The sequence below is a fragment of the Dromiciops gliroides genome, chromosome 5 (genome assembly GCF_019393635.1).
Source record: "Dromiciops gliroides isolate mDroGli1 chromosome 5, mDroGli1.pri, whole genome shotgun sequence".
Taxonomy (NCBI): domain Eukaryota; kingdom Metazoa; phylum Chordata; class Mammalia; order Microbiotheria; family Microbiotheriidae; genus Dromiciops; species Dromiciops gliroides.
In genome coordinates, this window is record NC_057865.1 from 111,848,523 (window position 1) to 111,863,453 (window position 14,931).

The window sequence follows — 14,931 nt, forward strand, 5'->3', positions numbered from 1 at the left end:
AGGTGGACAGTATGCTTCATCTTCAGTCCTTTGAGATTATCTTGGATTCTTATATTCCTGAGAATAGTTGTCATTCACAGTTCTTCATCAAACAATATTGCTGTCATTGTGCACAATGTTCTCCTGGTTCTGCTTACTTAACTATCCATCAGTTCATATAAGTCTTTCCAGGCCTGTCTGAAATCACCCTGTTTGTCATTTCTTATAGCACAATAATATTCCATCACCGTCATATACCACAACTTGTTTAGCCATTCCCCAATTGATGGATATTCTTTTGATTTCTAATTCTTAGCCACCATAGAAAGAACTGCTATAAATATTTTCATACAAATAGGTCTTTTTCTCTTTTGGGGGATATATTTGGGATATAAATCTAGCAGTGGTATTGCTGGATCAAAGGGTATGCACAGTTTGATAGCCCTCTGGGCTCCCCAGAATAGTTGGATCAATTCACAACTCCACCAACAGTGGATTAGAATCCCAGTTTTCCCACATCCCCATCAACATCCAGCCCTTATTTCTTTTTTCTCTCAGTGTTCTGTTGAGTTAAATGTTTGTGTTTAATCAAGTAAAATAAAATTATATTTAGGAAAATAGAAAAGTTTTTTATCTTAATTTATAACTGATTTCATATGAAAACTTGATGTTAATGTTCTTCCAGTCCTAACTTAACTTCTTTTTTTTTATTAAGTTCAGAAGTTTTAAAATCTGATTTGAGGTAATTAAAAGCAAATTGTATACAAGAGCAGCATTATTTCCATAGCAGTCCCACCTTTCTTTTCTCTCTCTGTATATGGAATGTCTCTATGTGGTATGGATATCAACAAGAACAGAGGGTTCAGAGAAGAGCTATGAAAGCATTTGATATGGTTAGTGAGGGCTGACAGAGGATACACATTCAGACTGGGAAGCATAGGCAAACTTTTGCATTGCCTCGAATTCTTTTTGGTTTTTTTTTTCGGGACAGTGAGGGTTAAGTGACTTCCCTAGGGTCACACAGCTAGTAAGTGTCAAGTATCTGAGGCTGGATTTGAACTCGGGTCCTCCTGAATCCAGGGCCGGTGCTTTATCCACTGTGCCACCTAGCTGCCCCCCTCCTCGAGTAGAATATGCTATTTTCAAAGGTACTTTCTAGCTATTTGTTCCTATTTTTGTAATTCATATAACCTTTCAAATGCTAGGCATATAGTAGACACTCCAGTGAAAACTTTTTGATTGCTTATAGTTTCCCAGAGAAGAGACACTTTTGTGCCTTTCTTTCTTTCTTTTTAAAGTATATTTTTATTGGTGGGTTTTTTGTAGCACCATAACTTTCTCCAGTATCATCCCCTCTTTCCCTCCCAGAGAACCATTTCATATAAACAAATAATGTTTTTTTAAAGAAAAAAGACAGGGGGTGGGGGGAAATGTAATAAATGATCTGAATATAGATGTAATGTACCACATTCATCGACTCTCACCTCTGCAAAGGGGTGAGGTAGGTATGTCTTCTCATATCTCTTCTTTGGAGCCATGCTCTTTCTTTGTTATCTTGCTTTAGTCATTTTTCATTGTGTTTGTGTGTGTGTGTGTGTGTGTGTGTGTGAGAGAGAGAGAGAGGGAGGGAGGGAGGGAGAGAGAGTGTGTGCGCACACATGTGCTTGTGTTTCTTTTCATTTACTTTGTTGTAGTCATTGTGTATATTGTTTTTTGGCCCTGCTTACTTTACTCTGTATCAATTCAACGGCTCCTTCCATGCTTTGTATTCATAGTTGTCATTTTTAGTAGTACAACAATATTCTGTTGTATTCACATGTCACAATTTGTTTGACTATTCCTCAGCTCATTGGCATCTACTTTGTTTCTAATTCTTTGTTATCACAGAAAGCACTGCTATAAATGTTTTGGTGTATATGGGGACTTTCTTCTTATCAGTGGCCTCTGTGAGACATCAACCTAGTAGTAGAATCTCTGGATCAAAGAGTATGGACATTTTAGTTATTTGCATAATTCCAAATTGTTTTCCTATGTGGTTATGCTGATTCACATCTCCACCAACAAGGTCTTAGTGAGGCTATCTGCCCATAAGCCCCCACCCCCAACATTGACTATTCCTATCTTTTGTCATCTTTGTCAATTTGGAGTATGTGAGGTGAAACCTTGGAGTTGCTTTCATTTGCATTTCTTAATTACTAGTGATTCTTTCATGGCTATTAATAGTTTACAATTCTTTTAAAAAACTATTTGTTCATATCCTTTGACCATTTATCCATTGAAGAATGACTTTTGATCATACATATCTATTAACTGTTTATAGGTCTTGGCTATCAAACTTTTATCAGAAATTTTACATAAAGACTTGTGTGCCTTTCTTTCATTGATATTTGAATGCTATTAAATTCTACATGTACTGCTAGCTTTTATTAAAAGTTTGATGGAAAAGAAAGGTGAACTCTTTGTTCAGATGAGGCCTTTGAATTTCGTTTATTTGTGTTCTCCCTATACTCTTTTACAAATGATTATTACTTGTCCTTTTCATTAACATCTTTAGTAATGCCATCATGACCTTCAGTGGTTTTGATATTTCCAATAGTTGAGCCTCATTAACTATTCATCCTAATATTGGTCTTTCTAGCCATTTTCTTTACACTTGTAATTGCGTGTTGCTGCCTTTTGTCTTCAGTGTACTGACTTTGTCACTGTTCTCTTTATAGGGTTCTCTAATTGCCAATATGATTCTAGGCATTATCATTTTGAAGAAAAGGTATGTAGCATATCCTTTCCATATCTACAGGTGATATCACTGAACAGAATTAACAATATATACATTTTGAATTACTTTTCCAGTAAATTCATTGAACTCATTCTGAGTCATCTACACCTTCTCCCTTAGTTTCCCCTTGTAATCAAGAGCTCATGTTTGTCAGGTAGTTAGTTGGCCAGGATCATAGATAAGATTTGTGGCCATCAAATGGATTCCTTTCTGTATAGAAGTAACTAGTCTTTGCAGTTATTGAACTTGAGTTTTTGATTGATTGAACAATCTGACTTGAGAAGATTGTTCAATCATTTGGGGGGGGGCAGGGCAATGAGGGTTAAGTGACTTGCCCAGGGTCACACAGCTAGTAAGTGTCAAGTGTCTGAGGCTGGATTTGAACTCAGGTCCTCCTGAATCCAAGGTCAGTGCTTTATCCACTGCGCCACCTAGCTGCCCGAAGATTGTTCAGTCTTACAGACTAAGATGCTGTTTTGAAATCTAAAAGTATGAAATACTTTAGGATCTTATATTCTCTGAGCTTTTTAATGAAGTTTTATGATATAAAGATATGATATGAGGATATGATTTGCAAAATCCTGCCTCTTTATCACAGTTTTATCAGGGAAAGCACTGATACATGGATGCTTGTTGTTTTTATAGATGTGAAAGTTGGCATGTGAATAAGAAATTATTGATATCACTCAATTCCCTCATCCCATTAAAAAAAAACAAACTTTTGGCCTCTTTCTCTTTCTGAAAATATCTCATAAAATTGCCCCTTATCACTTTCAAGAGTATATCTCCTCTAGCATAGATTTCTCCTTTTTCCAACTTCATTTTCTTATAATCTCAGTTAGCACATTAAGGTACTTAGTATTCGGGGCAGCTAGGTGGTGCAGTGGATAGAGCACCGGCCCTGGATTCAGGAGGACCCGAATTCAAATCCGGCCTCATACACTTTACACTTACTAGCTGTGTGACCCTAGGCAAGTCACTTAACCCCAATTGCCTCACTAAAAAAAAGAAAAAAAAAAAGGTACTTAGTATTATTTCAGTCATTGTTAAATATCTCTACTATCATCATTGTTTAGTCCAGTAGGTACAGTTTTTCATCCTAATATGCCAGGATTTTAAAGGGGACTTGCTCAGAGATGGCTTTGTTTGTTTACTCTTTCCAATTATCGCAGAATGAAAAAGCAAACTATTTTCTGAGAGTCAAAATTGGCCCTGGAGGTCTGACACTCTTTTTTTCCCCTCAGACCTAGTGTATTTCCTGCTGACATCAGTATTGTACTGTGCTTCTTAGAGACAGAAGGAGCAGTAGACCCAAATTAAGATTTGCTAAGATGCTTTAGGAAACTTTAGACCAGAGTAGACTTTAGAGTAAACTACCAGCTGGGACACCTCACTGCACAGGCATGCATGTTTTAGAAATGCATCCATGCGTTCATTACTTAATATGTTTATGTGGAATGCACTAGACACTGATTCCTTCCTTTTTGTTACTTGTGCCTTCTGTAATGTCAGACTAGAAATACCCATTGGAAATTAATATTTGAAACCTTAAAGTACTTTCATTCTTTGTGCAGGTACAGTGTATCCAAATATACTTCCATTGCTCTGGTGTCTATGGGGATTTTTATCTGTACTTTTATGTCTGCCAAACAAGTGGTAAGTATCTGTTCACAAGACCTTTTTTCCTTTGGTGTAATGGATAGATGTGCAGTCTTGGAGTCAAGAACCCTGGGTTCAAGTACTGCTTCTAATATATATGACTTGGATGGCCACAAGCAAGCTCCTTAGTCTCTTGGTGTCCTGGGCAATTAGACTACTAGGTAGTCTCAAGTTGCCAATATGCATTGGTGGATGAAGTTTCCATAGTGGGAGTTCTGTCCCCTAATGAAATATAGGCCCAGACCAAAGCGTCTTCCCAAAACTTATTCTAAATATTATGGATTGCGGCAGAGCTACCAGAGATATAGTAATAACATTCTTCCAAGTGTTTGTTTAACAGAAAACTACACCACCTGTTCGAAGATGAGTGAACTGGAGGTGTCTGACTTAGAAATATTCCTTCTACCTCTGAAAACAGTGGCCATAGGTTTTTTTAATCCCTGTGTCTCTTTTTCTTTTGCCTCCCAGGCATCCCAGTCCAGCTTGAGTGAGAATGATGGATTCCAGGCATTTGCATGGTGGCTACTAGGTCAGTACTAAAACTAATTTTTGCCTCTGCAATTTCGTTTGCCATTGTTTTCTCCTTGGGGATAAGCCTCTAGACAGATAGCTTTTGCTAAACAAATTATTCCAGGAAAGAGGGGCAAGCACCTGGGAGCAGTATATCCTATTTCTGATCATTAACATCTAAGTAACAAAAAAGTCTAAGGAAGAAGGAAAAGTTTCACTGTCGTTGCAGCAGCAGCAGCAGCAGCAACAACAGATAGCATTTATCTAGGGCCTACCGTGTGCCAGGTGCACTGTGCTAAGCACTTGACTGAATGTTTTACAAACACTTTCATTGATTCATAGAATTTTCATTCTTTTCTCTTAGGCCAAGCAAAACAGGGAATTTAAACCTTCTTCCATGCTCTCCAGATTCGCACCTCTCCCAAGTTTTCCATGTACTCCATGCCAATGTACAGAGCAGTTAAATGGTTATTGAGTCCCATTTCCCCTTCTGTCTGGCTGAGTGCAGAGAATAAAACTATTGTGCCTTTCCTTCTCTGCCTCTAAGAATAGCACTTTATCCTCCCACTTCTCTGAGTTCTTAGAAAGATAAATGAGGTAATGTTTATGGGAAGGCTCCTGTGTTGTTCAGTTGAAAGATGCTGTGTTAGTGCTAAGCATTATTGCTATTATCTATCATTTCCTAGTTTCCACATTTAGCAATTAAAATTAAGCACATTCAGCATTTCTCCAGAATAATTCTTCAGCTTGAAGCAGTGGTTTTGCATCAGATACGCTCTGCAACAGGTTTATTCAGTTTATCTTATTTATAATTTTAACATGCTTTTCTAATGATAATCTCACAAGATAAAGATGGATGTCTAAATGGCCACTATCTATTGAAAAAGATTGAGTAAATTTAATGTGGGCCATAGTCTTAAGGAGTCAAAGTCTGTAGGAGAAATCCATTATTCCCCCAACACACCCTTTTTTTGGTCTAAAGAGGAGACTATATCAGCACTTTGCAAGCTAAATGTCCAACACCAGGGTCATAGTTAAATTATGGTACCATTAATACGATAGAATATGAGGAATACAAAGAAATTGGGAAAGACTTAAACAAGAAAAGCAAAACTAAAAGAATGGCATACACACTAACCATAGTCATGTGAGGAAAAGTGAATGAGGCTGAAAGGACAAGGAATCCTAAAGGAATTATTGGGAAAAGTATTATGAAACCACATGCATTGAAATCATTGATTTTACATACATGTATAACCCATATCCGATTGCTTGCCATCTCAGGGAGCGGGGAGGGGAGGGAAGGAAGGAGGGATAAAAATTGGAACCCAAAACAATAAATGAAAATGTTTATTACATTAAAAAAGATAGAAAGCCTCAAGGAAGCCTTGATTATTTATACACATATAGAGGAACAACATTGGGACTAAAATGAATATAGGATAAAAGATGTTTTTGTTCATTATAGCATACCAAGAAGGACAATCAGATGAGAACTACCTAAAATTCTTAGTTTGAGAAACAACGTGCAAGACTGAACACAAAAATCTTGCCATGGAATTGTGATGATGTCAGAGTTCACTGGTTCCATCTAGACCATTTATGACATTTAAAAAAACTACTAAATCAAAAAAAAAAAGAAATACTTGATTTTAATATAAATGGTTATGAGCAAATTTGATTGTATTGGTCTCATTTCTAATAAAACATTTCAAAAAGAGGAGGCTATATTAACATAAAAAAGCAATGTAATTAGATATGCTTGTAGCTGAAGAGGAGGTAGACTTTTAGAAACCTTCGATTTCTTTTTCTCAGGGGCAGTTACTTCCTATTAGAAATAGGACAAAGACAATCATATAGTTATTGTTAGCATATAAAGCCAACCAATGAAGAGAAGACAAATACTTTAATAAAGTTCTAAATAATTTCACAGATGAATTAATCAGGAATACTCTGATTCTGGGCCAATGGAACCCATATAGTTATAGATTATAATGGTATTATGAACTTCCATGGCAATTTGGACACCAGTGGATCCTGTACAGATAACTGAAGAATTCTTTAATACGTCACCTTTGCCTTTTGATCCCTCATTTTATGAGGAAGGGACTGAAAGTCAGCTACAGCTTTTGAAGTGGGAAGCAGGATTCTGTTGGGGCTGGCCAGATTGAAGGCGGGGCTTAAAGCTAGGATTGGAAGATACTCTACCTGCATCATGCTCTGAAAATTCACCTTTAAAAAAAAAAAACATTCTTACTTCTGAATCTATTTACTTACAGACAGAATGTTAAAAAATGCATCGTCTAGCATGGCACTCTCCTCTTTCACATGAATTTATACATCTTAAGCTAGTTGCTCTTCCCAGTGTCCCTAGGAAGTAAATCTGTTTCCTTGTTTCAAGTCAGGGCTGGGAGGCAAAATTGAAGTGACACAGACAATTGCAGTGACTGTGCAAGATGACTGAGGAAATGTTACAGGTGGGATTTGAGTTTAGGCATGCCTGACTCCCCATCCCCCGCTTAGACTGTCTTCTTATTTGGAATGTGATTTATTTTAACCTCTAACATAAGTCTGCTTTTATTTTCAACTAAGATATTACAGATTCTTTATTCTATAGGGACTGTTATGTTCATGCTTTTATTAGGCTAAGGCTAAATGTCTACTACTCGTGACTCTGAAAACTAAAAGAAGAAAAAGCAAAAACTCCAAGTTATTAGCACTCTGTTTGTTTTCCAGGGATTGGTGCACTGACCTTTGCCCTTCTGATGTCAGCAAGGATGGGCATTTTCCAAGAGACACTTTATAAGGAATTTGGGAAACACTCCAAGGAGGCTTTGTTTTATAATGTAAGCAACTGCAGAACTTGTTGGGAGAGATTTAAATGACAGAGTAGTGCCTCTCATGAGGGGACACATTTATACCTCAAATGAAATTATAACTTCCTTTCTGGAGAACTTATGGATATCAGATCAGTTGGTTAACCCCACAGAATGGAATCTGTTACTAACAGGGTAAAATCTATGTCACCAGGTAAGGAAGTCTACTTAAACTGCCAGGGCATCATGTTGGTATTGGTTAGAATCCCTGCTGACCTCAGCCAGTCAGTCAGTCAGTCAATAAACATTTAGTAAGCACTTAGCAGGCACTGAGCCAAGACCTACCACAGCACACTGCTAAGTGCCACAGCCACATAATCTGTGGATCAACCTTTTCCTCCAAAGCTACCTTTTCGATGCAGGTGAAATCATGTTAAAATGGATGTTAAGAGCAGACTTTAAGGGAACAGAGAAAGGAGGGCAAGTTGGGCAAGAGGCACTTTGGATTGGGCAACGTAATGGATCTAGGACTTGGGAGGCTTCGTTTGGCTGGAGCCCCCTGCTGCCCTACGTTTCCTCCCACCTCCAAGCTTGAGGGCGCTGCCTCTCCTTTCCAAGGCATGGGCTGTCTCTTGGCAGAGGGCCCCCTGACATTAGCTCCCCAGCCTGAAGTCGTAGACAACCAGCTGGAGAGAGGTGTTGGAGGAGGATTTTCATTTCTGCCTTTGTGGTTCCTTTTTTCTTCACCATTCTCCCTCCCTCTCACCCTTCCCTACCCCATGTTTGTCCTTGTCGCTTCTCTTGCCTCCTTCCTGCAACCTGCCTCTCGTCAGTCTCTCTAATTTTAGAGTCCATGGTCAGTCTCGTACATACATTTACAAAAATGTAAAACCAGTATGGTGACCACAGGGGAAGTGTGTGATTATATTTTATGTACACACACACACACACACACGTGTGTATCTGTGTTTGTATATATGTACATGTGTATATATACACATGTATGTGAGCTCTCATTTGAAGCAACAGAGCTGTCTACAAAGCCAAGAAGTCCCGAATTCAAGTCCTGCCTCTGACACGTACTGGCTGTGTAACTGTGGACTCTTGATGACTCTCTAGGGTTGTAAGTGGCATAGAAGCTGCCACCCTATATCGCTAGAGGGACTTTTTTCACCCCATAGTTCCCTGTGCCAGTAACATCACAGATGCAGTCCCTAATTCTGCAAATCCCTTTCCCCCATTTTAATGATGCTTTTCTTGTCTGTGACATCTATTTTTTTTATGATCAAGGACCGTGTCATTTAGATGGTGTAAAGTGCCTAGGAGTGTCATGTAGATATTAGTCATTTAATAAACTTATTAATTAGTCATTGCTTTCTTTAACGGAATTCTGTTACGTCTAGACTGGTCTTGCATAAACAAAAGCTCACATAATATTTTTGGCATTCATAGACACATTTTGGTAATTGTCTTATGCATTGCATTTTCATTGCTCTCTATTTCTGTTTCTTCCCATAGCATGCCCTGCCACTCCCTGGCTTCATCTTCCTGGCTTCTGATATCTATGATCATGCACTTCTTTTTAATAAATCTGGTGAGTTTGGAATTAAAATATTTTTCAATACAATACAATAAAATTAATACAATAAAGTGATAACTGGCATTTTCTGAGGCAGGGTCTAGGTTTTACTCCTAACCCATTTTTTAATGGTGCAAGCAAATGTGTATACATCTCAACATCTGTATAGTTTTTTATTAATAATGGTGGGTATCTTGGATATGATGAAGCAAAATATTAAATTATAATGACGAGAAAGATAAATTCTACTTCACTTATACAAGCTGTTTTTAATTTACAATACCATAGCATCATATACAGTCTATATAGGGAATGAATTTACATTATGTGTGAAAAATCAAATCTTGTAAATGGTGAATAATAAAGAAAAAATAATTTTCAAAAAGTTATTAAAACATTATGACTTTTGGCTTACCCTGTATGTAATTTTTATCCTTTATAAAACAAATTAGTAACAGTCTCCTGATCCAAGCGTCATGGGCAAAGCGTGTGTGGCTAGGGCTCTAGAAGCAGGATCATATACAAACGTGATCTCGGGAGCTTCGGCTGCCCTGTGCAGTCCCAAGGCTGATCACTTGTAGGCCAAAGAGGACAGGGACTTGAGGCATACAAGAGAGTGTAGAGTTGAACTGGTTTCCTAAGGAGCTGAGGGGAGAGGTGGGAGAGTGCAGAGTACAGGGAAGGAACTGAGGGATGGTAGGATTGGAGGGCATGGTGAAGAGGAACAATGGGTTAAGTATTACAAAGCTGAAGAAAAGATGGAATGGTAGAAGTCTGGTATTAGATCAAGGAACTGGCATTCGTGAGAAAGGAGCTAGAACCCTTCAAGGTGATGGCAGGTATGACTGTGTGTAGCCAGGTGGAATGGTGGAGTCTCTCATGGAAGTTGAATAGATTGAGGAACTGGAAAGTTAGGTTATTGGAGAGAGTGTCAGCATCTATATTAAAGTTCCCTAATCTGAGTGCAGGAGAGAGGCTGGGAAGCAGGCCCTGAACTCATTGTGATAGGAAAGGAAGGCATGTCCTGGGAATTACCGATGATGGCACCAGAATCTGTCTTGTTTGAAACTGTTGAGCATAGTAGAAATAGAAATGGCCGTGGAGCTGAAGTGGCTGCCCAGGCTCTTCATTCTCCCCACCAAACCATCCAGAGCAACAGGGGAAAGGGAAACTGCTAGGGTGCCCACACCTCACTCTCACTGCCCCTAGTCTCCCTGGGTACACATCTTTTGAATCTAAAATGTGATGGCAAGTTCAGCTTTCCATGATTCTTAGGTGTTCTATTAGACAAAAGTTATTCTTACAGCTTTTTTCACTCGTCTCTACTTCTGGTATCTACCAGGTGTGTTTGTGGGGAAGGGAGGGATGGGACTAAGGAGGCCACCGCACCTGCCAACATGCATGTGCTCCTCCTGCTCCTAGATGACCACACAGCAAGGGAGACATCAGTCGGTCCCAGGATCCCCAGCCTTCCTACTTCCGTCTGCCTTCTTCCTACTCAGCTCCTCTTGCTCTTTGTCTTCAGGTGCCCATCTGAAATGCTCCCTCTTTGCAACCACTGTCTCTTCTTCCCTATTCCCTCACTCTATGTTCAGGCCAATTTCCAGGCCCCCTAGTGTCACATAAACCAGCCCTTTGCCCATTCTCCCATGCAGAATTGTAATGAGTCCCTCATTTCCAGCCTCACAAGCTGCAACACCTATACCCATCTTCCATTATCAGCCCTGCATCCAAATCTCCTGATGCAGGTTCTGCTTTGTAAGATAAACAGCAGGAGGTAGCTTAGCACAGACGAGAACTAAGGTCTTCCAGAGGCCTTTGCATTAATGTCATGACCCTGGTTGACCACATATCATTTATACCCTCAGTGTGTCTTTGTTTTCATTTATAGAGTAGTGAGCCCAGCACCCAGGCTCTTTTCAGGTAAAAATAAGAGTTTATTGAAATAGTATTTATTATGTCTGATTTGATTGGAAGAATGAATTTGACAGTTTCTTAGGAGTGACACGAATTGAAGCAGTTTGTGAAGTAAGAGAGCAAAGTTCTTACTACCAGGCCTCCTTCTGTCATAACCTCTGATGAGACACCTTTGGGAAAAAGGTCATGTTCACCTCCCATTCAATCTGTATTCTTTTGGTCAAAACTGCTCTAAGTTCATGAATGTCTTTTTTCTCTTGTAATCCTTCTAGAATTGTATCAGGTTCCAGTCATCGGGGTGACAATGCCTATCATGTGGTTCTACCTCCTCATGAACGTCTTCACTCAGTATCCTTTTAGTCTTTGTTGTGCTTCTGCCACCCCTACCTCAGTCTGACAGGGTGGAAGTAAGTGCCCACACCCTTTTATTCTCAGAACGCCGGGACACAGCATCAATTTATTATCTTGATACCTTTTCTGCAGGGAACAAGGAGAAAAATGGCCCTTCCTGAAATCTCCTTGCTAAGAGATGATATTGCAATGTTTGTCAAAAGATGATAGAACAGACATTAATTGTGGAGACACACACACAGTGAGCAAAAATAGGTGGTGTGACAACTGATAAGAAGAGAAACATGTTTAAGGGAAAAAGCTATGTATATAGAAAGATGATGCAGTGATTTAAGGATTTAGATATACATGGTGATTGGCCGTTTGAAATCCTGGGTTGAATATCCCAACCCCTTAAAGGCTGCTCTCAAACCCTGAGAAAGACTTTCAAAATTATTTGAATAAATTGTAAGCAATTTTAAATGTGGATATTGTGACAAAGCAGTGAGGCCAGTTTTCTTGTTTGCTTTGTAGAAATCAAGCTCATTTCTTTGTAGTACTGGGGCATTGAGGTCAAATGATGATGTCATGAACCCTAAAGAGGAAGCCCAGGATGAAACTGAAGGTTCTTTTGGGTTTGGGTTAAATTGCTAAGATTGCGTAGAAAGGTTCAGGGTAATAGCCAAGTCTTTAGGCACAATTCCTAGTTGGAATGGTGGGAATTCTGCAGGATAATCCACTGAAAAGGCCCGGTGCTAGTAGTCCTTAAATCCATTAACTTCGCGTCACCTTACAACAAAGGAGTGTGCCAGCGGCACAACTCACCTGACCTCAGTCACAGACTGTGAAAAACTCCCTTAACTTGTGCTCTTCAGGTATGTGTGCATCCGGGGTGTGTTCATCCTCACCACAGAATGTGCCTCCCTCACAGTGACGCTTGTTGTGACGCTACGCAAATTTGTCAGCCTCATCTTCTCCATCCTCTATTTCCAGAACCCTTTCACCCTCTGGCATTGGCTGGGCACCATGTTTGTCTTTGTTGGGACCTTGATGTACACCGAGGTCTGGAACAGTCTAGGATTACCCAGGAGGCAGCCCCAGAAAGAGGACAAGAAGGACTGAGCTTCATCTGACATAGACTCTCCTGGATTTAGGAGGGTGGTGATGCAGTGAGAGTCTGGCTACCATCCCACTTTCTTTAAAGCTTACACACCCCAGCATAGACCCAAATACATATCAGGGAGTCCCCCTGTAGAGGGGAACTTTAGTATTCCTGATGTCTGTGCTGACTGATATTTGCAGCTGCTGGACCGAGCATCTATCCCCCAACTCTGAAGTAGAAAAGGAGTAGTTCTGATCTCTTGAGCAGAGTATCCATTTGTATTTTTATTAAAGTGTTAAAGATATGTATTTATTAAATTCCAAGGATGTGAAGGACCTAATTTTGGACCAGTGGTTCTCAGCCAGGAATACCCTTTTCACAGCAGCCAGTAGTCCCAATCCCACCCACTCTATCACCAGCAACCTTGAACCACTCAGAGCCACCTGACATAATCAACAAAACAGTCAGGTGGTTAATTAACTGAGGAATGGTAACATGGGGCTGGTGGCCTCCGTGAAACTGGGGCAGGTCAGGTGGTAGCACCTGGTTTCATTTGTTCTTATTGTCTCCTCCATCCGTCCAGATGCAAAATGATTATGACACATTCACTGGATATCCTGATTACAGTGGCCCTGAAACAGTCCAATTATAAGCACAGTTGTATCTGGACCTACCACAGTCCACTATTAGCCTTTGTGGAAAGGTCATGGACTGAATAAGTCTGGTGAAGGCTGAAATGGCATCTTCAGGGCAACCCTGAACAAGCTTGCTTCATGCTGGCTGGCCCTGACAAGAACCTGCAAGCTGAGGTCAGTCCCTTGGGACCAGGACATTGGTATTGAGTCTGTTATAAGGAGGTGTCAGAAGACCTTCGGGCCCAGGGACTTTCAGCTCTGCCCAGGAACTTTGGTGAAGTACATGAAAATCAAAGCCTGTCAGGCTACATCAAGTTACATCAGGTCAAATCATGATTGTATTAAAACCAAAATTTTATCACAAACTATCAGCTGAACATGGCAAATGCTATTCTGTTCATTTTATGATGTATCTGTATCAGTTGTCTCTTGTTAGACAATTAAAGATGGTATTTGACTCTTTGGATCATTTCGTAAGTAGTTTCCTTCTGAAAATCAATAGAGGGGCAGCTAGGTGGCCCAGTGGATAGAGCACTGGCCTTGGATTCAGGAGTACCTGAGTTCAAATCCGGCCTCAGACACTTAACACACACTTACTAGCTGTGTGACTCTGGGCAAGTCACTTAACCCCAATTGCCTCACTAAAAAAAAAAAGAAAAGAAAAGAAAATTAATAGAATATCATTTGCGGTTTGATAAATGATTTGGTTTCTTTGGAGGTGAAATAGGAGATTTACAGAAGCCAGTATTCCTTAAATCTTTCTCAGCACAGGTCGCATTTTCCGGCTAAAAGTGTCCCCTCAAACAGTGCTATTCAATTCAGACATTTTGGAAGGGCCTTCTCTGTGCAAAGAGCTACACTAGGCTCAGGAGATACAAAAAGGAAGAGCAATCCCTGCCCTCAGGGAACGAACAATCCTGGCACTCACAGCTCAAGAAAACCTTCCTAGGTAGAGCACGCTGACCACCAGGTGGGTCAGGCAGGGATGGAGGGAGGGGCTGAGGTGAGCCTTGAAGAGAGCAGAGGGGAGGAAGGACAGAAAACATTCCAAGCAGGGGCCAAGGCCCTGAGGCCCTTTAATAGAGGACAAGGCAGGACACTGCTTCCCTTGCCTTTCTTCTTTTCACTTGTAGAAAAACAAACTCTCTATTACCCATGCAGAGTGGAATGTTCCTTTTCATAAAAAAGCCAGTGTGAATTTCTGGGCCACTAGGTGGCACAGTGGATAGAGCACCAGCCCTGGAGTCAGGAGGACCAGAATTCAAATTCAGCCTCAGATACTTATGAGCTGCATGACCGTGCGCAAGTCACTTAACCCTGTATGCCTCAGTTTCCTCATCTGTAAAACAAGCTGGAGAAGGAAATGGCAAACCACTCCAGTATTTTGCCAAAAAAAAAAAAGCCAACCCAAATGGGGTCACAGAGTTTGGACGGAACTGAAACAACAAAAAGTGAGTTTTCTAAACTTTTTCCCAGAGTATAGGTTAGCTGTGCTGTCCTGTGTGTATAAAATGGAGCCTAGTAACAATAGTGTGTGTTTTTTGTGCTCAGAAACTTCATGGTCACTTTCAGGAAGACATTTGACCCGTCTCACTTTCATGTAAAGTGAAGATATTTGTTTGCTCATC

At 40.1% G+C, this 14,931-nt stretch overlaps 1 protein-coding gene across 1 annotated transcript in view; it reads left to right on the top strand.

The window, feature by feature from the left end:
- SLC35B4 (solute carrier family 35 member B4) overlaps positions 1-13,767 on the top strand; it is a 28,620-nt gene extending 14,853 nt beyond the window's left edge. Inside the window, exons 4-10 of the mRNA XM_043969129.1 lie at positions 2,697-2,746; positions 4,330-4,411; positions 4,883-4,943; positions 7,661-7,770; positions 9,259-9,334; positions 11,509-11,584; positions 12,442-13,767. Of these exons, the coding sequence (XP_043825064.1) occupies positions 2,697-2,746; positions 4,330-4,411; positions 4,883-4,943; positions 7,661-7,770; positions 9,259-9,334; positions 11,509-11,584; positions 12,442-12,688 (702 nt within the window). The 3' untranslated portion in view covers positions 12,689-13,767. The remainder of the gene's footprint in view (positions 1-2,696; positions 2,747-4,329; positions 4,412-4,882; positions 4,944-7,660; positions 7,771-9,258; positions 9,335-11,508; positions 11,585-12,441) is intronic.
- The last annotated feature ends 1,164 nt before the right edge of the window (positions 13,768-14,931 follow it).